The sequence below is a fragment of the Archocentrus centrarchus genome, unplaced genomic scaffold (genome assembly GCF_007364275.1).
Source record: "Archocentrus centrarchus isolate MPI-CPG fArcCen1 unplaced genomic scaffold, fArcCen1 scaffold_26_ctg1, whole genome shotgun sequence".
Classification (NCBI taxonomy): domain Eukaryota; kingdom Metazoa; phylum Chordata; class Actinopteri; order Cichliformes; family Cichlidae; genus Archocentrus; species Archocentrus centrarchus.
Genome location: NW_022060256.1, coordinates 4,751,502 through 4,776,844, shown reverse-complemented (window position 1 = coordinate 4,776,844; position 25,343 = coordinate 4,751,502). Strand labels below are relative to the sequence as shown.

At 44.1% G+C, this 25,343-nt stretch overlaps 1 protein-coding gene, 1 non-coding gene and 1 pseudogene across 2 annotated transcripts; all 3 read left to right on the top strand.

Moving 5' to 3' along the window:
- The first annotated feature begins 17 nt into the window (after window positions 1–17).
- Window positions 18–17,597, top strand: LOC115775889 (early endosome antigen 1-like; annotated as a pseudogene).
- A 1,675-nt stretch (window positions 17,598–19,272) lies between these two features.
- trnac-gca (transfer RNA cysteine (anticodon GCA)) lies at window positions 19,273–19,344 on the top strand. The gene has a single exon. It is a non-coding gene; the product is annotated as a tRNA-Cys (tRNA).
- An 896-nt stretch (window positions 19,345–20,240) lies between these two features.
- On the top strand, window positions 20,241–24,539 carry LOC115775967 (glutathione S-transferase theta-3-like). The gene is made up of 5 exons (XM_030723523.1): window positions 20,241–20,432; window positions 21,070–21,157; window positions 22,692–22,842; window positions 23,536–23,712; window positions 24,185–24,539. The coding sequence occupies exons 1-5, from the start codon at window positions 20,324–20,326 to the stop codon at window positions 24,383–24,385; spliced, it is 726 nt and encodes a 241-aa protein (XP_030579383.1). The 5' UTR covers window positions 20,241–20,323; the 3' UTR covers window positions 24,386–24,539.
- Window positions 24,540–25,343: the final 804 nt, after the last annotated feature.

Genomic DNA, 25,343 nt, shown 5'->3' with positions numbered 1-25,343 from the left:
CATCCATCTAAACAGCCATGACGTCCTTCAACCCACTTGCTGGAGTGAACCTGTCTGACCCTTTTGGAATCAGGACCGAATTCGGAGGTACGTCATCAGATGTGCAGATTGATGGTCGTCCGCACAAAAAGAAGTATGATGAAGAGATGGAATTTAAAACAGATTACCGCGGTGTGAATGGGTACGTGTATTCAGCTAAATATAGGGATGGCAATGTGTTCCTGTGTGTGAATAGTGGTGATGAAGAGAATTGGGGTGTTGGGGGGTTACACCGCATGTCAATTAAAAACTGGAGACTGTTTCGCACTGTGGTGTGTCAGGACCTGGACCAGACAGGTTTCCCCGAGGTGGTGTATGCATCACAGTGGACTTCACCAACAGGGCCTGAGTTGTACAGAGTGGAGGCTGATCGATACAACCGTCCCACCGAGGAGTTTATTTTTTTGAGTGTTTGTGATAGGGTATGGGTTTAATCTCCAGCTCTCGACTCCTCTGGATGCAATAACATTCTCCCTATCTTCACAAACACTCAAAAAAATAAACTCCTCGGTGGGACGGTTGTATCACATGTCAAAGTCATAAATCATTCGAACACGCACGATCACACGCACGCGCACGAGGACTCTCATGTACGCGCATGACCTTTGACCCCCACCTGTTACCTGTCAATCAAAAAAAGTGCCAGTATATACTACTGGAGTCCCTGTCATCAGGTGCCACAACTGCTTTAATGCCACATCTAAAACGTTTCATTGAATATCAGTTATTCATTGTTATGTGGCAACATGAATGACCCACCAGCCTCTCCCCACAGCCACCTATTTAAAAAAAGTGCTTACTTAGCGAACCAGAGCCTGACGTTTGCTAATACCATCGTATGTTTTTACTCACTGGCACTTCATCAGCATGTGATATGATGCTATAGCTCAAGATAACATGCTTTGACAGGCAAAAGCAGAGAAACGTTATCTATGAAGTTCTTCCGTCCACAGCGAGGTGAAAAAAGAAAGATGCTAATTAAATTTAGGGTGAAATGGGTTAAAATTGTGTATGATTTCTGGGATATTTGTAGTGGATCAACTTCCCTACTGGCTCTCCCCCGAACCAGCGCTGAAGCAAACAAATGAGACTGAGTAAAGTTAAAGAGAAAAAGCATCATTTCTATTTTCTCTTTGCTTTTTTAAAGTTCACCTGCTTCCAGGTGAACTTCCAGATGTTTGCAGCATAAAGAATGACTTCATTGTTTGACTGAAGCATTTGAGCTCGATTGAAGCCAAAATCTTTGATCGAGCAAAAAAAAAAAGTGTTGCTGGAGCTTTAACTTGTTTCATTTTTGAAATGTTTGCCAGTTTGCTGCATATTTGTTTCCATCCGTTACATTTTAACCAAAGCAATGAGATAATTTTTGCCTGAGGCGGGCATCTCGGATGTAGCTCAGCCTCAGATCTACTGTGTTCTGATCATGCTCTATATATTTTTATTGTGTTTGAAAGACGGCTGTGATCTCCAGCAGGTCTGTTATTTCAGTCTCGCTGTGCTTTCCACAAATGTGTTATTGTCTAACGTTAGCAGGCCTAAAGCAGCAGCAGCTCTGCAGAAACCTGCGCTGTGCTGGCCAGTGTCACTCTGTGAATTATATGAACGAGCATTTCCCCACAGATGGTCTCAATGCGTTTTCCCTCCTCGGTATAATTTTTTCCTTTTTTACGAGCAGTGGCACCGCTCCAACTCATGACAGCAGCTCTCAATTAGAAAAGAAATACGCCTCAAAATTAGGATCAAGTCTCTGCCAAATGCAATAAATATGAACAGGAATCTGAGTGACACTGGTCAAAGGAAACAATGGAAACTTGACGTTTCATTTAAAATGCTGATTAAGGCATTAGGACGATGCGTGTAATTGGAAACATGGCCGCCATAAAGGCAGCATGCAGTTTCTCTATTGGCTGCAGATGTCAGCTGTGCAAACGTGCCTGCACTCTGGTGGGTTAGGATGGCATCAATGTTTGGTAAGTTGACCCAAACTGTGTCAACAACAGTTGAAGATGAACAGAAGATCTGTCTCAGTGAATTTAATAAATGGTTTTCAAATGTTTGGAGCTTGAGGCCAACATATTTCAAGGTGTGCCTGCATTCATCTGTGTGCAGCTCCTGCCATCGTGGATCGAATCTTTTTCTCGTTTTATTACACGTGTACCATCTGAACCTCCTATAACATCTGTTTTTTTCCCCAGGAGTATCCTTGGGAGTATTTATGGTGCTTTATCTTCTCTGCATTATCACGTTCACACAGTCAAACCAACCATCTTTCCATCGTTCAGATCCTTTCAGGGAAGCCTGATTGTTTGGTTCCCAAGTATCTCTTTACCGTGTTTGGCACCATATTAACATTAGCTAATATTAACATGGTGCTCCTCCTTTTCCCTTTAAAAGGTAGTTCATCAGCCATCTGTGCAGATAGATAGTGGTTCTATCCATACATTCATTTTCTGACGATTATCCAGGTCTGAGTCATTCAGCAGCAGGCTAAGAAAAGATGCCCAGACCTCCCCCAGCTCTCCTGGAGGTGACACCAAGGTGCTCCTAAGCCAGCAGAGAGACAGAATCTCTCCTGGCTTTGGCCTGGAGTTTAAGCAGTGACACAGAAGTAATAATTTCTTTAATTAAAACTTTTTTCTGGAGTTAAAAACTTAAAGGTTCTTATGTAGCACTGCTCGACAACATGCCCCAGTCACATAAGCACTTTCTAACACCCACAGTCCAATGACCACATCAGAGACAGGGGTCAGCGTCTCACCTGAGGATACTTGCAGACTGAAGCAGCCGGGGATTGAACCACCAACCTTCTGAGTGATAAGTGACCTGCTCAACCTCCTGACCGTCAGCCACTCCAGCAGCTTATTCAAACATTATCACAGAGTTGTCACAAAATCCAGGCGACGGCATTTGGGAAACTCTGAGGTTAGAATCACCAAACAAATCCTGAATCCTCAGATTTATTTTGCTTTTATATTTTTCATTATTCTTATTTTTATTTATGTTTCCAGAGTGAGTTTACTCATTTCAGTTCTAGAAAGGTTTTGTTGTCATTAGGCTTTAGTTTGATTTTGTCTTATAAAGCGAAGGTTATTTATCAGGGCCAACATGCCCCGCCTCCACCTCCTCGTGCCTGTTGTGTTAAAAAAATTAAACTAACTGACCCAAAATAAAGCCATTAAATATATTTTTTTGAATTTTTTTTTTTTTAGTTTTGTAAGTGCAAAATTTTTTTTCACTCATTTTTATATTTTGTATATAAATTTGCTTTTAAAGTAACAGAAAACTGCAAAACTCAGTAAAGTTCAGCTGCTGAGAGGAGACATTAATTTCCTTTCATTTTCTGCTTCAGCGCACACTGATCTACTGTACCGGCCACCTTTGACCCTCTGGTGACGGTCGCCTACTTATTTATCATTTTAGGGAAAACAACTTTGATGTTCATGTTTTTCAAATGTAACAGTCATCACAGCCTGACAGCTGCAGGTTAGCTCTGGGCCTACGTCCAGTTCTTATTTGTGTCCTCTCTTTGTGAAGGTGAAATCAAGCCCAGGATGTTTTCAGATGAAGAAGATTTGTAGTGGTTCCCAGCTGGTCCTGAAGCAGCAGCTGGAGCCTTTTGAATGGAGGCTTCAGTCTGTCATCACACTGATTATCGTGATGCAGCTCCGTGTTTTTCCTTCTGGTAAAAATACAAAAACCATAAAAAAATAGACACACAAGCAGAAGTGCGCGGCGTTGCATGCCAATGAGATAATGCTGTTGTTTGCATGTGTGTGCTGGTTGTTGTTCTCTTATCACATCTGCATGAATAAAAAAAGATTTCGAGCTTGTATGTGACGGCATAAAAAGCCTGAGAAGCAGGTTTGTGTTCTCACCGCCTCCCCGAAGCTCACAAATAAAGACTGTTTTTTTTTTTTTAGCTTACTGAAGTGTTTACTGTTACAAAACACAACAAGGACACTGCTTTCTTTTCCCAGCAGCTATCAGCAGCTTTCCTCAGGTAGGGGGATGGTGGATTACCTGGAGTAACTATGGAAACTGTACTTGGCAAAAGAAAGAGTCCCATTGTCAGAGGAGGCAGATTCAGAGAATGATAGAAACAAAAAAGCTGTGGAAACCTTTGGATGTAGCTTCTGGGTCTGAAAAGCGAAACCGTCACAGAACTGCCTTAAACCTGCATCCTTTCTATCGGCCAGCAGGGGGCGACGTCTCAGTCAGTAGTTTCAAGTCTTATTGAATACAGCACGGTGGTCATTAGCATAAATCAAAATGTGTGTTGAGACTCTTCAAAACTGTGTAAGAAAGTGTTCCCCGTCAGTATAACACAGTCTGAAGCATCAGTGAGCCTTTGACAGGTGTTTACTCAACACAGAGCGCTTAAGTGGGTTCAAAGTGGCGTTCAATTGTTGTTCAAAGAAAAACAAAATCTCGCCTTATTAATATAAAACAAGCAACGTTTTGCTCTTTGTGGCAACTGATGGAGTGGAGAGGGGGAAGTTGCCTGATGACACTTTGAAGGAGCAGTGTGCTAGGGGTTTAGCTGCAGCTAGTAGTGGTGGGCGGATCGATCCAAATATCGATAATATCGATACCAACCTTGGTATTGATATTGATAGATACCAGTGTAATGAGATCGATACTTTAGCTTCAGTTTCTCTCCCGTGTGCAGTGCTGCGGTTTCATCAGAATTGAGAGCTGTCTAAGTGCGGCTCCTGTCACAGTACAGAGCAGGCACACTTTGCTCCTCGCCTCCCCACGTGACATGTTATATATTTTACCTGGGAAAAAAAGAATTTTCTTTAAATGTTTTATAATGTTGAAGGCTGATAATTTTGTACTGCTTGTTTATTTAAGAAAAAATCCAGAAAATTAGTGAATGAAGGGACATTTTTTATTCAATTTTTGTATTATACTTTCTGAACACTGTACCTGGAAAAGAAAAAAACGTTTTGATTTGTTCTTGAGTGATCATTTTGTACACTTTATTTAAGAAAAAAACATTGGGAAATTTGTTTTGTTACTGTCAGAACAAAAACTTTTATTTTGATAAAGTATTTTCTATTTACCTATAAACTTTTCCCAATTCTGTCGAATTAATGATCCAAAGGAAAAAAATCCCCAAACATTTAAACATCATGAAAATTCTTCATAAATATTAAAAAATATTGTATTGGTATCAGTATCGGCGATACTTATTTACTTGGTATCAGATCGATACCAAATCTTGCAGTATCGCACACCACTAGCAGCTAGTGGTGAAGTTGCAGATTGCATCATTGGCAACCTAAAACAACCCCAAAAAACTGCAGTTCCTCTAATGGCCACTTGAGGCTGGCTCCAAAAAGTAACCAGACTTCTGTGTTAAAACCTGTTTACAGCAGAAACAAACATGTTTACAGCAGAAACAAACATGTTTACAGCCACAACAAGGTTTGTTTTCAGTGAGGTTTACCTTCACTGTATGGGGGGGGGTTAAAGTTAATGTGAGTGCCTTTGTGTTGGTGTTGGTGCCTTTTGGAGCATTTTAATGAATATCCTGCCCCGCTGTGAGGTTTGTGTTTAGTTGTGTATTTTATCATTGCGTCACTAAGCAGTAATTCACAGATATCTGGACATGGTGCAGTCTATGAATGCAGCTTTCTTAACAAGCTGCCAGCTAATGTTTTAGCTTTAAAACGCAGAGTCCAGAAACATCAGGGTGAGTGCATCCATCCTTTATATGTGACAGCAGAGTTTCTTGCTGCCCCTCTGAAGCTCTCAGATGAGTCCGAGTGTGACGAAATCAAAGCTCGAACACCGGTGATCTGTGACTGCACTTTTAGACTCTTTCCTTCTCTTTGCAACAGCTGGTTTAAATTAGAGTGTTGGCGCTCTGTGAAATGATTTAGGACTTTGATTTGTCCTGACTCGATGGTGTTGAAGTGAGACTTCATATCCCAAACTTGGAAACTTGCTGATAAGAAGCTTTTGAACATGAGTAACCGTGTGTGTGTTCCTGCACGCCACCTGAGGCTCAGTGAGGTGAGAAAACTCTTCCTGTTGGTTTCAGGTGATTGAAGGGAAGCAGGGTGTAACATTATGCACCGCTGCTGTTTCCTTCACAGCAACTGAAGGCTTTATCTCACCTTTTGGAAACTATTTCCTGTATTTTTTTGTAAATTAAGCGTAGTACATGAACTCCCCTGACAGAGGAAAACGAGCTGTGACGTGATGTCACACACAGTAAGACTCGGAGGAACATCTCAGCTGTGAGAGAACTCAAACAGGCTCCACAGTGATCCTTTAAAGGATGATTCTGGTTTTCTTATTGTCACTGTATCCCAAACCAACAGTGGGTCTATTCATGCTGAGGTTAGGAGCTTTATTTTATGTGGCTGATCCAGACTTGATCCCGTCAGTCAAACACGGCGTCGCTCTGAAGCTTTAAATGGTGCTTTAGCCTGCAGGCACTTTGTAGATCAGACACAACAATGCCACAGGTGAGAAACTCATCACGATGCTGCGCTCGGCACAACAAGGTATCTAAACATTAATCTTTTAATTGCACAATTAACAATTCTCTGGAAATGTATCCTACAAAATCCCTGCCCGAGGAAACTAAATGAGCTCAGGGACTTTTTTGGAGTTGTGTCTTCAGACATCCATCTGCTGGAAATTCCCCTGATTTTATTTGACTTTTAATATAATTCCATCCATCCATCCATCCATCCATTTTCTTCCGCTTATCCGGGGCCGGGTCGCGGGGGCAGAAGCCTAAGCAGAGAAGCCCAAGCTTCCCTCTCCCCAGCCACCTCCTCCAGCTCATCCGGAGGGACCCCAAGGCGTTCCCAGGCCAGCCGAGATACATAATCTCTCCAGCGTGTCCTGGGTCTACCACGGGGCCTCTTCCCGGTGGGACATGCCTGGAACACCTCACCCAGGAGGCAGCCAGGAGGCATCCTAATCAGATGCCCGAGCCACCTCAACTGGCTCCTTTCGATGTGGAGGAGCAGCGGCTCTACTCTGAGCCCCTCCCGGATGGCCGCACTCCTCACCTTATCTCTAAGGGAGAGGCCAGCCACCCTTTGAAGGAAACTCATTTCTGCCGCTTGTATTCGCGATCTTATTCTTTCGGTCACTACCCAAAGCTCGTGACCATAGGTGAGGGTAGGAACGTAGATCGACCGGTAAATCGAGAGCTTCGCTTTTACGCTAAGCTCCCTCTTCACCACGACGGACCGGTGCAGCGTCCGCATCACTGCAGAAGCAGCCCCGATCCGCCTGTCGATCTCCCGTTCCCTTCGCCCATCACTCGTGAACAAGACCCCGAGATACTTAAACTCCTCCACTTGAGGCAAGAACTCGTTCCTGAGCCGGAGATGGCACTCCACCCTTTTCCGGCTGAGGACCATGGCCTCAGACTTAGAGGTGCTGATTCTCATGCCAGCCGCTTCACACTCGGCTGCGAACCGTTCCACTGCGAGCTGGAGGCCCCCCCCTGATGAAGCCAACAGAACCGCATCATCTGCAAAAAGCAGAGATGAGACTCTGAGGCCACCAAGGAAGAAGCCTTCCGCCACCTGGCTACGCCTAGAAATTCTGTCCATAAAAATTATGAACAGAATCGGTGACAAAGGGCAGCCCTGACGGAGTCCAACACCCACAGGAAACAAATCCGACTTATTACCGGCTATACGGACCAAGCTCTCACTGGGGTTGTACAAGGACTGAATGGCCCGCAACAATGGGCCAGACACCCCATACTCCCGCAGAACCTCCCAAAGAACACCCCGAGGAACACGGTCGAATGCCTTCTCCAAGTCCACAAAGCACATGTAGACTGGTTGGGCAAACTCCCACGCACACTCGAATATCCTTGAGAGGATAAAGAGCTGGTCCAGCGTTCCACGACCAGGACGAAAACCGCATTGTTCCTCCTGAATCCGAGGTTCGACTAACGGACGCACCCTCCTTTCCAGCACCCTGGCATAGACCTTACCGGGGAGGCTGAGGAGTGTGATCCCCCGAAAGTTGGAGCACACCCTCCGGTCTCCCTTCTTAAAGATGGGGACCACCACCCCGGTCTGCCAATCCAATGGCACTGCCCCAGATCTCCACGCGATGTTGCAGAGGCGTGTCAACCAAGACAGCCCTACAACATCCAGAGCCTTCAGGAACTCAGGGCGAATCTCGTCCACCCCAGGGGCTCTGCCACCAAGGAGTTGTTTAACTACCTCAGTGACCTCACCCCCAGTGATGGTCAAGTCATCCCCCTCATCCCCAGACTCTGCTTCCACTACAGAAGGCGTGTCAGTGGGATTCAGAAGGTCCTCGAAGTATTCCTTCCACCGTCCGACTATAGCCTCAGTTGAAGTCAGCAGCACCCCCCCCGCACTATAAACAGTGTGAGTGAAGCACTGCTTTCCCCTCCTGAGTCGCCTGACGGTTTGCCAGAATCGCTTCGATGCCGTCCGAAAGTCTTTTTCCATAGCCTCACCAAACTCCTCCCACACCCGAGTTTTTGCTTTGGCCACTACCCGAGCTGCATTCCGCTTGGCCTGTCGATACCTGTCAGCTGCCTCCGGAGTCCCACAGGCTAACCAAGCCCGATAGGACTCTTTCTTCAGCTTGATGGCTCCCTTCACCTCCGGTGACCACCATCTGGTTCGGGGGTTACCACCACGACAGGCACCAACCACCTTGCAGCCACAGCTCTGAGCAGCAGCCTCAACAATGGAGGTGCGGAACATGGTCCATTCGGACTCAATGTCCTCAGCCTCCCTCGGAATGCTGTCGAAGTTCTGCCGGAGGTGGGAGTTGAAGATCTCCCGGACTGGGGCTTCTGCCAGGCGTTCCCAGCGCACCCTCACAATACGTTTAGGTGTGCCAGGTCTGTCCAGCATCTTCCCCCGCCACCTGATCCAACTCACCACCAGGTGGTGATCAGTTGACAGCTCAGCTCCTCTCTTCACCCGAGTGTCCAGAACATACGGCCGCAGATCTGATGATACGATTACAAAATCGATCATCGACCTGCGACCTAGGGTGTCCTGGTGCCATGTGCACTTATGGACATCCTTGTGTTCGAACACGGTGTTTGTTATGGACAAACTGTGGTTTGCACAGAAGTCCAATAACAAAACACCATTCGGGTTCAGATCGGGCAGGCCGTTCCTCCCAATCACGCCCCTCCAGGTCTCACTGTCATTGCCCACGTGAATCGCCACCTTATCGTGGTGGAGGGGTTTGTGTGTCCCAGTGATCCCAGGAGCTATGTTGTCTGGGGGCTTGTCCCCCTGGCAGGGTCTCCCATGGCAAACTGGTCCTGGGTGAGGGTCCAGACAAAGAGCGGTTCAGAAGACCCTTATGAGTGAAAAAACAAGGGAACAGTTTACCCTGCCCGGGATAGGGTTACCGGGGCCCCACCCTGGAGCCAGGCCTGGGGAGGGAGCTCGAGGGAGAGCGTCTGGTGGCCAGGCATTAGCCCGTGGTGCTTGGCCGGGCGCAGCCCGAAGAGGTTACATGGGCCCGCCCTCCTGCAGGCCCACCACCCGCAGGAGGTGTCGTAGGGGTCGGGTGCAATGTGTGTCGGGCGGTGGCCGAGGGCGGAGGCCCTGGCGGACCGATCCCCGGCTATCGAAACTGGCTGTTTAATATAATTCGAGCAAGATTTTTTTTTTATTACAGTTTCTCGACCCTAATAATCTTTTTCCTCCCCTTGTTTTTATTTTGTAGCTTCTGTGCAGCATTTTATACAGTGGATTTAAAAAGTACAATATAAATACACTCACTGGTGACCCTGTTAGGTACACCTTTCTAGTACTGGGTTGTTGAAGCTGTGCTTTCATGGCACAGGTTCAATAAGGTGCTGGAAGCACTCCTCAGAGATATCAAGAGGTCTTTGGTTCCCCTGCAGAAGAATTAAATACAGAAGCCAGATGAGGAAACATCTGCCTACCTACAGTGAGGTGATTTGGTGGTCCTGGTAGGTTGTGTTGGGGTATTTTGCTGTTGTGGTTTTGGGTCTGCTTGTCAGCTAAACTGAAATTACTTTGAACTGACAAAAGTAATAAAAATTTACAGAAAATTAACTAATGAAAACCTGATTTTGAATTGTGCTTCAAATAATTACTTTAAAAAACAAACCAATGAAAGTGGCTAAAGTTGACCACAGGGTTAAACTAAGGTGTGTCCTGTAATCAGGTGTCTTCTTACCTGTAATCAGGCAGTCTGCCTGATTACAGGGTGATTGGTATCATGGTGTGTACCACACTGAACACGAACCACAGAAAGCTGAGGAGAGAGAAAGGCAGTTGCTGATAAGCACGTTAAAGGTTAAAGGTCAAAGGCTATGAGACCATCTCTGTGTTTGTATTTGAATAACTTTGATTTGCTGCAGCATTAAAACATCTACCCCTGAAGGTCGAGTGGCAGCACTGACCTCTTTGGTTAAAATCACTGCACTCAAACCATGCCTGCAAAAAGGCTGCTCATAATTTGGTTACCCCTTAAAGTGCATGCAGTCGATACCATCCAGGCTTTAAAAGCACCATTTTTAGTGAAGTTATTTGAATGACAGCCCACCTGGAGCTGAACCAGAGATCTGAGGATCTGCCGCTGAGCACCAACCTCACAGTCTCACCACAGATCATACAAACCAATCACTTATTGATAAACTGCACTGTTTTATTTTCCCTTTATCAAAAAAGGACCTGGAATAAATCAGGGCTGAAGACTTTATCAAACTCAAGAAGCGGTGCATGTGCTGGGGATCATTTTCACAGGTGGGTTAATGCACACGTGCTGCTCTACTGAGCTTTAGGACACACAGGAAGGTCAGAGTGGGATTGGCTGAGAATAAGCAGCAGGGTGTGTGTGTTCACAGTCATGTTCCAGCCTCGCTGATGTGTTTTTAGTTGTTTTTGGACAAGAATGGAGCTTTGGAGCAGCCACGCCTACTGCATGATCCATTCCCAGTGGTTTCCAACAGGGATTTCTGCACTTTTGTTAGACTGGATCTGGCTCCACGGAGTGTTTGACATCCCTGCGCTGTGACAAATGCAACAAAGTCTGAAGCAAATTAAATCTGGGAAACCTTTTCAGAAAAGTACGTAAGATGAAACGTAAAGAAAGCGACTGAGTTTTCTGTCAGCCCCCCTGGAACAGACAAAAGACCCCCACCCGAGTATCCCAGGCTATCTGTGGAGCATGTGGAACTAAGAGGTTGGAGATACAGCTGGGAGCAACACCATGACGGGCTTTAAAAGAAAACTGATTCTAAATCGCGCCCTCTCACCCTATCCCAGCATCCTCCTCTGTCACACCAACCCTCCTTCACTACATCCACGAATCTTCTCTGTGGTCTTCCTCTTTTCCTCCTGCCCGGCAGATCCATCTTCTTTCCCCAGCATATCCAACCTGAGCTGTTCCCTCTGATGTTCTCATTTCTAAATCTGTCCCTCCTGCTCGGTCCTGACCTTCAGCTGCGCCACCTTCAGATGGACCTCCTGTCTTTTTGATGGGAGCCAGAATAAAAATGGAGCGATGTGATCCCTTCTCTTGAATCTTGTTAGAAGCTGATGAATAAAGATTATTTTGAATTGTGAATCTCATAAAGCTATTTGAATCAACACAGTGAATAAATATGTTTAGTGCAGCAGAAACTTCATTAAAATCTTGCATGGCTGTTTGACAGTCAGATAAATCGTTGGGTCACTTGTTCGTTCCCAGCTCATGGATCCATCAGCTGCCTCCTGCCCCTGAGCTCAACACCGAGCTCAAGACCCTGGAGTATAAATCTCAGTCATGGACAGAAAGGTCGCCTCTCGTTTACAGCAACACGGGGTTGTAAAACTCTGACGTGCGATATATGAAATAGAGCCGGCACATCTAACAAACCTTATACTGGCTTTAGATTCATATCTACCAGCTGACTCACTGATAAAGGCCCCCTCGGACCCGCTCTTCCACTCTGGAGGTAAACTCTGCCCGTCATTCTCAGTGAAGTCAGATCCTCCGCTTCCTGTGATGCTTCCTGTTAAAAGTCCCTGAACAAAGTTTAGCCACTGCCTGAGAAGTCCATCTTTCATGTGGTTGGTTATAGGTTCGTGTCAGCCTCATTTCTCAAAACAAAGAGCACATGTGTCCATTTAATGCAAACCAGACCGTGGGCCGACTGGGCGGAGAGCTATGAAAAATTGCCCTGAAGGGGGTTAGAGAGGACGCGGTGGGGGTTTTTAGTGGGTTTGAAGGCATTAAGCATCGGTCCCTCGTTTTGGCGTGACCCCGGCTGACCCGCGGCAGGCCTCGCCACAACAAAAGGGCCGAAGAGGTGAAAGCAGAAAGAAAGGAGATGAAACCAGGCAGCGAAAAACGCTGCTGCTGCTGCTAATCTTTGATTTCCATTTAAGGATGTTGGACTTCAGCATCCTCTGCGGTCCAATAATGAGTTTTCCCGTTTTAGCTTTACGTCAGCAAACGTCAGTTTCCTGTAATTTCTGTGATAAAAAGAAGTTTGATCTTGTGGGTGTTCGAGAGTTTTGTTTGCTGTATGGGTGAAATCTGCAGTGGATCTAAGCAAGCGTGGGCCTTTTGATAATATCACTAATGTTATTATACTGGTTTATTTTGGCAGGTTCAGTTTTCACTGCAACGTACGAGTCAGAAAAAAACCCCAAACTATATTTTTTAACCATGTTTTGACCTCAGGGTCCCATTTCAGGCTTTTTCATATCGTACGCGTCTCATTTCAGTTACACTTGATGATTAATCAGCTCATTTCTGTCACAGCCGTTGGTCTGTAGGTGGACCTTTAGTCAGGAGTGAGCTTTCATGCTCCGTGTGACCTATGTTATCTCGACACACGTTCAGGATATGCTGAAATATCTTAGCAGGACTGTGATGCAGGAAGTGGACAAAATTCAGTCAAATACTGCAAAGGTGAAATCTGTATTCTAATGCCTACAGTTTGTTGGCTTATTTGCATAAAACAAAATGGAAAGATAAACTATGAAAGCAAAATTACAGCAGGTTTAAACACAGGAATGGGACTGTATATTACCAAAGGAGGTGCTGGTGAAGCCAAAAAGCCCAGGAGGCAAATAACTAAGACAGAAATCGCATAAATTTACGCTGATCAGATCTGATGCATCATTAATGCACATGACAAATCCCAGACAAGCTGTTACTTCTCAAACTTGAATTTTCCTCCTATTAACACTTCCATCGGGATCCTGTTTGAGCACATCTGTTCTTCCTGCTGCCCGGATACAATTTTATATACATACGGTATATATGTGTATGCATGCATGTATGCATCCCAGCACACATTTATGTGAAAGGTTGGAGGAAAGACTTTGCCGTGGCTCCACAGCTCTTCTTAGCTGCCACTTCTTAATGATGTTTCAGACAGCTGAAATTTCACGCTGGAAGTACTTTGATACCTTTTTACAGCCTCCTCCTCTTTTAGAAGTTTGAGTTAACTTTTCAGCTCTCAGGCTGGTTGTTGGGTACCATCAGTGTTTGAAGAGTCTGAAAATGAAACATCTGGAATAGTCATCAGCTGATCATGAGCCATGCAAGACCTAGTGAGGCAATGAAGGCCTGAAAAGTTAATGAAGCGCTCCCAGTAACAGTAATAGTGCATTAACGTTTATAAAGAAAGGCTCATTTTAGTACACATTTGCTTGCAGCTGCACACACAGGGGCATCCCAGCGTCTGTGCTGACCTCTGTCGGTGGTGACTGAGAACTGCAACCTTGTGGAAAATTAATTTACTCCTTAAATCTCCTGTTGTCAGACAGTCACTCAGATGGTGTCCCGAGTCCTTCCTACAAAGTGCTGATTGGGGTGATGAGCCATCTACCTGTACCTGTGAAAAATGCCAATATAGCACAGTTTGACAGGCTCCAACAAGGTGATTCCCAAACAGTTATTAGCTGAAAACTTGGTATATCTCAGCATGGATATGTACAAAAGATCACAAAAATGCATAAACTAAAACAAATGAGCTCAGCAGAACAAGTGATTAAAATACTTTTTAGTTACTGACTAAATAAGTCAGTAACTAAAAACAAAAGTCAAATACAGTCTGCAAGAATCTAAATAATTAGGAGCTTAATGAGTAAAATCTACAGAAAACATGTAAAAAGTCACAATAGAATATTATAATGAGTTTACGGCAAAACTGTATAAAAAGGTGAATATAATATAATAAATCGGCTCCATAAATCCGGGGCTGGGTTGCGGGGGCAGCAGCCTAAGCAGAGAAGCCCAGGCCTCGCTCTCCTCAGCCGCCTCCTCCAGCTCATCTGGGAGACCTCGAGGCGTTCCCGGGCCAGCCGAGACATATAATCTCTCCAGCGAGTCCTGGGTCTGCTCCGGGGCCTTCTCCCGGTAGGGCATGCCCAGAATTTTCAGAGAAACTTGACCTCTGACCTCTGACATTGACCCAATTATGGTGAATATCAGGTGATCTAGGGGTCTCTGGCTGTCCTTCTTGTGAGTTTGATATGAATCAGACTGGTAGTTTAGCTGTAATATTGTTAAACAGACAATCATACCAAAAACAATACCCAGTTCTCCCTCTGGGGGGGCAGGTAATAAAAATTAAACTAGATTTTTGTATATGACACTCGAGCCTGCCGTGTTCCTCTTCAACCTGCAGTTGTCAGCATAAGCTGCAGGAGGACGTGAAAGCCCAGAGTGCTCACCTGAAACATGTGTTGACTGCCAAAGAAAGGAGGGCGTCTGAGCTGCTGGACCAGCTGGAGAAGGAGCGTCGGGATGCCACGTACCTCAGAGACAGTCTGAGGCTGCAGCACAGCAGCCAGATGCAGGAGCTGCGTGAGCTGATGGACAGCCTGGACTCAGAGAGCGATAAACAGGGTGAGAGCATCACGCTGCTGAAGGTTACATATGACAGCAGCAGCAGCAGAGAGAAAAAGACCTGCAGATAATTATTAATGTATTAATGATGAATCTTATGAAGTTGCTGGATAAATTGAGTAAACAGATTTTCCCACCATGAACAGTTCAGTTGCACAAGGACCAAAACTAGCACCAGTTTCAGAATCAGCTTTGTGGGATTTCCTTACCTGGATCATTGAGTGTGCATCAAGAAGCTCTTCTCTGTGTACACCCCCCCCCCCGTCAGTGGAAAGGTTGGTGGCGCAGAAGAAGGACCTGATTCAAGTGGACTTGCAGGTACATGCCACGGAATATCTGACGATGCAGCTGGAGATTCAGCAGAAAGAGCACACGGCTGCCGTCAACATCACGATGAGGGAAGAGCTGTTGGAGAGGGACAGGTAAAGTCCAGTCAGCAACTTCACAGCAAACAAGGAATATTTATCCATCGCTGTTTCCTGTTCACTCACCAGGAAAATTCAGACAGTGCCGTGCTCCGTGGACACAGCTGTGATGTTTGAGACTGCAAAAACATGTAAGGAAAACAGGGCTGAGCACAGGAAGCAGCTGCAGCAGCTCGACTTCCTGAAGGGGGAGGCAGGACACCTGCAGGAGGATGTAGATGCCTTGGGAGTCAGAGTGAGGGATCTTCATTCTGAGGAGGATGAACTGAAGAAAGATTTCCAGAAGATTATCCAGCAGAAATCCACTCACAAGAAGGTAAGAGGGCAGTTATTAATATCATTAGTAATATCAGCTCTCTGAGACAGTGGGCGTGTCTGATTAAGTCTTTGAACTCTGCTGATGGGATGAAGCACTTTTGCCCAGAGAAGGTGGTGCTGTGGAGCACAGCATCCTCCCTGAGCTGGGTCACCAGTGAAAGCTTTATTATATGATTCAGCTCATTTTTGTCAAACCGTTCAGTGAGCACCCCTGGGGGGAAAGAGGATGGGAATGCTTCATTGGTTCAAGATTTGAACCACAGACCTGTTGATCTGTAGTTAGCATCACTGAGCCGTAGCTCTACACTGCCGTCAGTGCCTGTGTGAAACAGATGGGTGACAAAATGTAATTTTGGGGAAAATTATGGCAGTCGAGTGATTAGTAGGACTGAGCCAGACAAACGTGTACCTGCCGCTGCTTCCCAAAGAGTTCTTTTTAAACTCTTTCTTTCAAAATGAGCGACAGACGTGTTCATCCAGGTTTGTGTCCAATAATAAATGGACTTTTCCTGTGAGGAGGAAGCGCTCCTCTCCATGTTTTGTATTTACACGTAACTTTAAAGAGTTTTAGTGTCAAAGGTCGCTTACACTGTTGGTCATAGCTGTCCTGAAAACAAACCTCCAGTATTACACATATAAAGGGTCATTCAGTCATTTCAAGCCTTTGCATGAAAGTAACTGGGGGTCCAGGAAGGATTTAATAGAGAAGCTGCAACGGTCTGCAGTTTGTGGGAAACACTACTTTGATAATGATAATTGATAATTAGATTTTATCTCATTGGACATAAAGTCATTCAGTTTGCAGCTGATCACACCTGCACCGAGAGCACCTGAAATCAGCTTTATATTTTTAATGACTAAGGAATGAAAGCAGAATAATGACTGCATTCATTCACTATCTTCCATCCTTCAGGAGATCGATGAGGTCTCACAGAAGGGCAAGCAGCTGAAGGTGGAGCTAAAGGACCGTACGCTGGCCAACCAGCACACGCCGACTGAGACCGAGGCGCTCAGGTAGAAAATAAATCCACAGTTAAGGATCAGATACATATTTATTTTAGTATGATGCAAGTAAAGATTCAGATCATTAAACAGCTCATCTCGCTGAAGGACCAATGAGTTCATGCTACGGTGAGAGGACTCCATCCTCCCAGATAAACTTACACACAATGATCAGCTGATGTTTCTTCACCCAGATTTTGCTCAAAGTTAAGTCATGTTTCTGGCAGTAAGCTGTGAGCTGTGACGGTGAGCCGGATAAGCTGCCACGTCACTGAGGTTCTGGTTTTCCCGTCACGTCCATGCACACACATGCAGATTGTAACCACAGATCTCACTTTCTAATCAAGTGTTTGTGGCTGCATGTGTTGTTTTCAGCCAGCATCTGTCTTTGTCACACATGGAGTGTCATCAAAAATCAGCCAAGCTAGCTGCACTCCAGGCCAAGCTCCAGAAGGAGCGGAGCAGGAGGAGGATGCTGGAGCAGCCATCATCCTCAATCACATCCTGACGGTGAAACCCAGTCAGGGCTTCAGTATCAGTGACACATCCAACTGTGGTGTAATTTTTAAAATTCATATGAACTTTGAATGTGATACTGGCAGCATGTGTTTAAGGAGGGACGGTTACCTCCCACAGGAGAAACACATAAGACATAACTGCAATGGAGTAAAACTGTCTCCTTTTAAAGTGTCTCTTCATTGTTAGCAGAGCACAGCTGTCTTCTGTCCCCTGCAGGACTCGGCGAAGCCGTCTGAGACTCAGTGGATGATACAGAGGCTGCTGGAGATCCTGGAGAGCACCGCCCCCGCAGGACAGAAAGCTCAGACCTCCGGCCCCATACCAGTCAGGTACTGGAACCACTCTTCGTTGGCCTGTGTCTCACACTCTCATGACTTGTGCAAACAACAGCACAAATGCCGTCGGGAGCTGATCTCCTGTTTTCACTGAAGCTGCTTCCTCTCAGCAGCTCAGTGAGCTGGATCAGAGATCCTGTTGGTCCAAATTCCTGCAGAGCCAGAACAGCTGTTACTGCTTCCCATCAGAGCAGCTGAACAGTGCACTCCCCACCAAACGAAGTTTGAATACGTCTTTTTTCTGGCCTCAGATGTTCTGCAGTTTCTGCATATATGCCAGATATTTAGAAAGGTCATTTAGCACCTTAATAATTTCCCTTTAAGTGAGAACAGAGAGTGAAGGAAGGATAAAATAACATCAGCGCTGTTGTATGGGTTATTCTCAATTTAGACTGCAGCTTGTAATAACTTGTAATGATGACTATGGATATAAGCAGCATTTTGCTAACAATAACACGACGATACAGTAACTTACTGTGGCCTTCTGAGTGTGCAGTGATGTTTTTGGTCCCTTAAAAAATCTTTTCATTCATTTCAAGTTTCTCATTTATTTGTTGGAGGGATTAAAAGTGATAATAAGTCTACAGAGGAGAACAGGACGGGGGCCAGGCTGCAGGGAACGCTGTTGAATCTCAGCAGTCAGAAAACATCCGGCTCTGTGAACCCGTCTGAATCAGAGGCAGGAGCCTCCATCTCTGCAGAAAGCTGCAGCCGATCCTCTCAGCAGTGAGAAGGAAAGTGCTGATCATCCCCTCATGAGAATAAACTCTCTTTAAACCCACTGTGGGATAATCACTGCTCTTCCACTACAGAGCATTTACACTTACAGAACACGATGTTTACAAACATTACTCAGATTTTTTAGGAGCCATAGTTCACTGTAGAGCTGAAAATGATGTTATCAGACCTGTCAAAGTGATAATCTCAGCATCGATTAAAAAATTTAAAAATGCCGATGCAGTAGAGGTGGGTGGGTTGTTGCCACTAACAGACTTTATGTTTACTTATCATTATTAAAATTACTTATTTAATAATTTTAATAATGACATCACTGGTAGCACGTACAAGTGCTCAAAACATGTCGGCAGCCTCTGCCTCGTGAACATCCTGTGAACCCTGAAATGACCCACAGGATTCATATGCTATTAGCATCAGGATCAGCCCCCCCCACCACTCTCAACTCCTTTTGGCAGCTTTATACTTTATGCTTTATAGTTTGGAAATCACCAGAAAGCTACTAAACAGCGTTACAGAGCCGAGTCTGCATTAATACAATTACACTCATTTTCTTCTCTTCGTCTTTAAGTCTGGAATCGTGTTTTGCCAGAGTTCAGGGAGCTGAAAGTCCTGCATGCTTTCAACTTGTACTGTAAACATGAACAATCAAAAAGACCCTTCATGATTTTTCACATTTCACCCACAAAGGCGGAGTTCCATTAACTCCTGGATGCACGACTTTCCCTTTCCCGACGGTGTGTAATGGAAACCTGGGAAGAAAACAGTTCCAAAGAGGAAAAAGGGAAATGAAAAAACAAAACACTGGAACTGAATGCAGTTGGACATTTTAGCTTTTAATTACCTCCCTTTATCCACATGATGGAAACACAAGAACACAAGTGTGTGTGTGTGTGTGTGTGTGTGTGTGTGTGTGTGTGTGTGTGTGTGTGTGTGTGTGTGTGTGTGTGAGAGAGAGAAACCTCAGATTTGAAGAGAAAGAAGTAAAAATATGATCAGAGTCCACAAATACACAGACAGCACTGTTGCTTGGTGGGTGTGTAGCTCAGTGGCAGAGCATTTGACTGCAGATCAAGAGGTCTCCGGTTCAATTCCGGACACTCCCTACCTGTTGAAGGCAGTTATTGAGCGTGTGTGTGTCTGTTACGGAGCCACATCAACAGTTCTGAGGATGTATACAGAATTCCAGACCAGCTGATGTTTATTCCTCATGTTTCCGATGCTCTCAGTTACCTCCCAGCTTTGTGCACATGATTGTTTCCTGTAAGAAAACCTAAAATGTAACAAAGTGTTGCAGTGTGAGAAATAAGTTTCAGCTTGTTGTTCCTTTATGTAGATTAGAGCCACTCTGATTCAGAGGTGAGAACGCTGCCATCGAGATCTTTATAAAGAACAGTGACTTCTGATCCAAAAGCTTCAGATACTTTTAATTTATTTTTTTATATTTGTGTCTCACATTTAACTTCTTGAACATTAAAACTCCTTAAGGGAATAAATGTTTTGCTTTGTTTTATTATATTTTTGTCTTTCACTTCTTAAAGCATTTTAAACCTACACAGGTTTTTATGTTTTTATCTTCTGTGTTTAGCACATTGAGTTTGCATGTAATAAAATGTACTATATAAATAAAATTGGCAATGCCAATAGCAACGATCTGTTTCCACAGGAAGCAGAGGAATGTATCATCGCTGCGCTGCACTTTTAGGCTCAGCCAATCACAGAGCTCTGCAGCTCTGTGCTAAAATCAAGGTTTGGTTCAGTTCATCTGCTGAAGGAATCCAAACGCTCTGCAGAGTTTAAGTGTTTGAGTATTCGACTCCTGCAGGGATTCAGAGGGATTAAATCAGGCAATGATTCAGCAAAAAAACACATTAAGCACATGAAAAAGTGACCAAAGTTCATCAATGTTTGGCTAAGCTGAGGCCAAAGATCAGATTACTCAACCACTTGCTTACTTTGAACGATCACTATCACTTAAACGTTAGTTAGGGTCATGTAGCAGGCAGAGGCGGAGTTCTGGTCAGAAGGACTATATCAGGCCGGGCAGGAGAGGAGACAACGCAGAGGGAAGCATCAGACTCCGACATGATGGAGCTTTATCTCGACTTGGTTTCTCCGCCCTGCCGCTCTGTCTTTCTGTTTGCCAGAGCTCTCAAGATTCCCTTTGAGTTTAAGCGTGTCGATCTTGCTGCAGGTAATCTCACATCTGACAGAGGAGATACTTTTTTTAATTGCATGCAATTAAAATTTAAAAAGTATCATAAATGCAATGCATTTGACTCGTGCCTTAGTTTCCGCTCACATTCTAAAATAGTGTATATTTTGGAAAATGAATAGAAAGTTATGATCTGTAGACTTTGAACTTGTCACATAAGTTTGCATCATTACATTTAAAGTCATTTCTTCTCTTTGTTTTTGAATAAGTTAGTCTGGAAACTATTTATGCAGGAGTTCATGGGAGTTGAATGCTCTCCAGGCTTTCAGCTGTAGATGCTAACATTCACAAATCCCCCTTGGGGCTATCGTTTTACACGTTCACATTTCACCCAGAAAGATTTAGAGTTCTGTTAACGCTGCAGTTTCTCGCTTTTGAGGAAAGAGAAGATTATTTTCAGACTCAGCCAAAAAAAAAAAAAAAGAAACAGTGTAATTGTTTGTGCAGCCAGAGATTTTAGTGTGTATTACCCTCCCACACACACACACACACACATGTTTGGCATTATGTGCTTATGTGTGCTGCATGTTTTTTAATCTGTTGCATGGCAACACAAAGTGACAGACCAGTTTTTCTTGAGTTAAATGCATCTGTGAATGTCACACGTTTGTCTCAGGGCAGCAGTACAGCCAGGAGTTTGGGGAAATCAGCATCGTGAGGAAGATTCCTGTCATGAAGGATGGAGGCTTCATTCTGACAGAGAGGTGCAGCAGCTGTCCGGGCTTTGGTTTGGTTTTCATACACATTATTTAAATGATAGAATTATGTAAAAGATTTGTATTATTAGTATTTTGCAGCATATTTAATATTGCATCTACCGCATTCATGCTTGTAGTGCCTTTTGGAGCATCGTTAATGCAATTATGTGATGCAAAATATGGCTTCATGTGCAGTTCGTTACCTCCACCAGGACGATATGTTTCTGGTAGTGTTTGCGTGTCATTCTGTCTGCAAACACAATACCTCAAAACATATTTATTGAATTCTGATAAAACCTTTTAGGGGTGCAGAGCGGAGTCACGTTAATCCATTCAAATGTGCCTCACATCCTCCGAGGTCTTCAAGGTCCACTTCATGATTTATTGGTTAAAAACTGACAAAAAATCCCGACTTAATCATTCTGTGGTGTGTACTGTCAACACATAGAAAGTACCATATAAAGATTTGAAATATGTCATATTTGACCTCTGACCTCTCCTTCAAGGTCAGTAGCTTGATCTGAAGGTCAAAGTGATGCAACATAAAACTGTTAAAACTATGTTTCTTATTGCCATTGGGTGTATTGAGAGCATATAGAGAATGATATATGGGGATTCTAAATATCACATTACTGTCAACCTCTGACCTCTCCTTCAGGGTCAAATAAGGTCAAACTTTCATAAAATGTCTTTTATCGCAATATTTGACCTCTGACCTCACTTTTACATTTCACATCTGTCTTTCTTTCAAACTGACCCCAAAATGTTAGCTTAGTTAGAAATACCCATCTTCTTCAGGGTCACAGGAGCCTCTCCCAGCTGTCATAGGGCGAGAGGCAGGGTACAGCCAGGGCCAACACAGAGAGACAGACAACCTTTTACACCCATGGGCAGTTTACAATCACCAACTAACCTGACCCCAGTAACTGCATGTCTTTGGGAGGAAACCAGAGTATGGAAACTCAGAAAACTCACACAACATGCAAACACCAAGGTGGATTCAAACCCAGGACCTGCTTGCTGTGAGGCAGCAGTGCTAACCACCACACCACCCTGCTGTAATATACTGTAGCATATATAATACACTCAAGTTATTCCTCTCCAGTTATTTACAAATCAGTAAATCCCTTTAGGAAGATTCAGACAGGGTAATCTAATCTAATCTAATCTAATCTAATCTAATCTAATCTAATCTAATCTAATCTAATCTATCTAATCTATCTAATCTAATCTAATCTAATCTAATCTATCTAATCATGCTGCCCTGATCGGATTTTTACTGCACTACAACCTTCTTAAAGTATATTTAAAAAGAACAAAGAAAACAAAACTAATATATATAATATTATTCCCTTAAAAGAAAATACTGAGAGTGAGCTGCCTTGGCAGAGACTTGCTTCTTGTTGTACTATCAGATCAGTCTATGATTCAAACATTGAACCTTCAAACAAAGCTTCTCAAACTAATGGATAATTAAGCATCACTAACTTGGTCACTCCAATAAATCCAGGTTGAAGCATCATGTGTTTCTGTGTTGCAGCACTGCCATCCTGAAGTACCTGGTGCAGAAACACTCGGTTGCAGATCACTGGTTTCCCGCCGACCTGCAGCAGCGAGCTCGTGCTAATGAATACTTGTCCTGGCAGCACATGAACCTCAGAGCTCACTGCTCAAAGGTCTTCCTGCTCAAGGTTCGTGTCCCAGATCAGGGTTATTTCGTCAGCTCGTTTGTTTGTCGAGTTCCTTTTTGTAGATCTGATTTCATAAGTTATATAATGATTAATGTTGTTCTCCTCGTACTGAGACATTTCTTTTGTCTCCAGCACGGCATCAGCAGCTCTGCTTTAGGTCGAAATGAACCAGAGTGTAACACGATTTTCATCAGTTCTGAGGTCCTACTGAGAACTTGGGCTAGCAGCATTAACATCAGAACTGGAGTTATAGTGCAGATGCTAGCACACACCGCTAGGATTTAAGCAGTAAACACATCCAAAGACTGCCTATACTTTCACACGTTGCTGGTGTGCAACATGATGATATGGTGTAAGTGGCTAATTTACTGAGTTAATCCAATCACTACAATGTTTTATTTGCAGCATTTACAGTAATGCTTATACGTTCTTCAAAAAAGATGTTGAGATATTTCACAGGATAAATGACAGCTATGACCTGCAGGTGACACCAAAGGACACGTCTGAAGTTTTATCCTAGAAGCAATTAAAAATGCTAAGCATAGTGAAACATGTAAGAACAGCTGGAAATGAAAACATCAACCAAATAAGACTGCACTTTTGCTTCTGTTTATTTGGGGCTTTCTCTTCGGATCAGTAATAACTCTGCTGCTCGTGGTCTTAGTGAATCTGTGTGTGTGTCTGTGTGAACAGGCTCTGTTTCCGATCATCATGGACGCTGAGGTCCCGAAGGAGACGATGGACGCTGCTCTGGAGAATCTGAAGCAGTCGCTCAACCTGCTGGAGGAGAAATTCCTCCAGAACAAACCCTTCATCCTCGGCGACAAAATCTCTGTGGCTGATGTGGTGGCTGCAGTGGAGATGATGCAGGTATTAATGTTTCTGTCACTCCTGCAGCTTCTGCTCTACTTTGACTGTTATAAGTCATTTCAAAACTACAGTTATATTTATTCGTTTGAAAATAAGTCTTTTTTTCACAGAACAGCAGTAACCCTGTGACGGCTGCATGAGTGTGTGCGTGTGTTGTCAGAGACAAAGAGCGTGTGTGAAGTGGGAGCTGTTTAAACCAGCTGAATGTATGAAGGATGATCATGTGGAAAGAGGAGGGGTTAATGAGGTAGATTATTAATATGTACAGATTAGAATTAAGTGGTCTTTTGTTTAGATATACGCAGTACTGTGCCCGGTTGGTTGAGTTCAGTTGTCTTGTTTTTCCTTTAAACTGTAGTTCACAGTTTTCAGATCCGTCTGATCGTTCTAACTTTCAGACTTTGAGGCTTTTCAGCTGTTTGGCACAAATATAACTGCAGCCTTCTCTGTTTAATAAATGTGTGTTTTGCAGCCTCTTGGAACGGGCGTAGATGGGTTCGAAGGCCGTCCGAAGCTGATCGCCTGGAGGGAGCGAGTGAAGAAGGAGCTCGGTGAGAAGTTGTTTGAAGAAGCTCACGAGATGCTCATGAAGTCCAGCAGCCTGCCACAGACGCTGAAGAGCAGCAGCAGCTTTGATAAACTCAAACCAATGCTGCAGAAGCTTTTCCGCTGAGGACCTTTCTGACTCCATCAGACTGTTTTTGTCTCTGGAAAAGGTCCAGTATGTCTTTACTGGGATGTTTTCACACATGAAGAAATCACGAGCGTTTAACCATCTGCACATCGACAAAGAAATAAAAATAAATTCACACCTGATTTGAACTAAATACGTTTCTGCCTGTCACAGATTTTAATGGCAGCTTCAGAGAGGGAGTCAGTGCACACCAATAACATCTTAGACATTTTTCCTGTAGACAAACGTAATGAGTGACTCGCTCTGAAGGACAGAGCTGTCACTGTGGCAGGAGGCTCAGCTCAGAAATCTAGATCTGTTTCTGAGCTTCTTCCTACAGACAGACTCCATCGTCCAGCCGTGAAAGTCTTTAACATGTGTACTGAGTTCTTAAGGAAACTGATGCTCAGTATAGAAGACTGGACACATGTTCTTGGCAAAGCTTCTCATCTGCAGGATTTTAAATAAGGCAATAATAGCTTCATTTCTATCACAGTAAAGTAAAGATAAGTGTACATATCCAAATATAAATAGTTAAGCTTATGTTCATACACAGCATGTGTACAAAACAAGATGAATGATTAAGAAAAAGCCAAAATGTGTTTCAGCTGATCTGATCTGTGCTCCAAAGTTCAGCCACTACAATCTCAAAATAAAATAGTTAAAAGCTCCTCAGTGCCTGATCTGTGGGGGCAAGGTCATGGTGGGCTTTATATGTTATGAATAAAGTTTTTGAAAAGAAAAAGAGAAGCATGAGTAGGCCAGTTTAAGACAGGCTAAAGAGGACTGAATGATGGAAGTCTGTTTGAAGCAAAAACTTAAATGTTAGAATAGATTTTAAAAAGGCCAGCAGGTGACATAGTTTCTAATAAGGAATCAAATTCAGAGAAAAAAGGTTTGATATGTAATTATGATGTTGGAGGGGCAGCAGGATGCTCCTGCTCCAGCAGGGAGGGGG

Excerpts from the sequence above, each read along its gene's own strand:
- LOC115775967 (XM_030723523.1), top strand. The coding sequence starts at position 20,324 with ATGATGGAGCTTTATCTCGACTTGGTTTCTCCGCCCTGCCGCTCTGTC. Across the intron at positions 21,158-22,691 it reads GGCTTCATTCTGACAGAGAG|CACTGCCATCCTGAAGTACC; the intron begins GTGCAGCAGCTG and ends TCTGTGTTGCAG. Across the intron at positions 23,713-24,184 it reads CTGCAGTGGAGATGATGCAG|CCTCTTGGAACGGGCGTAGA; the intron begins GTATTAATGTTT and ends TGTGTTTTGCAG.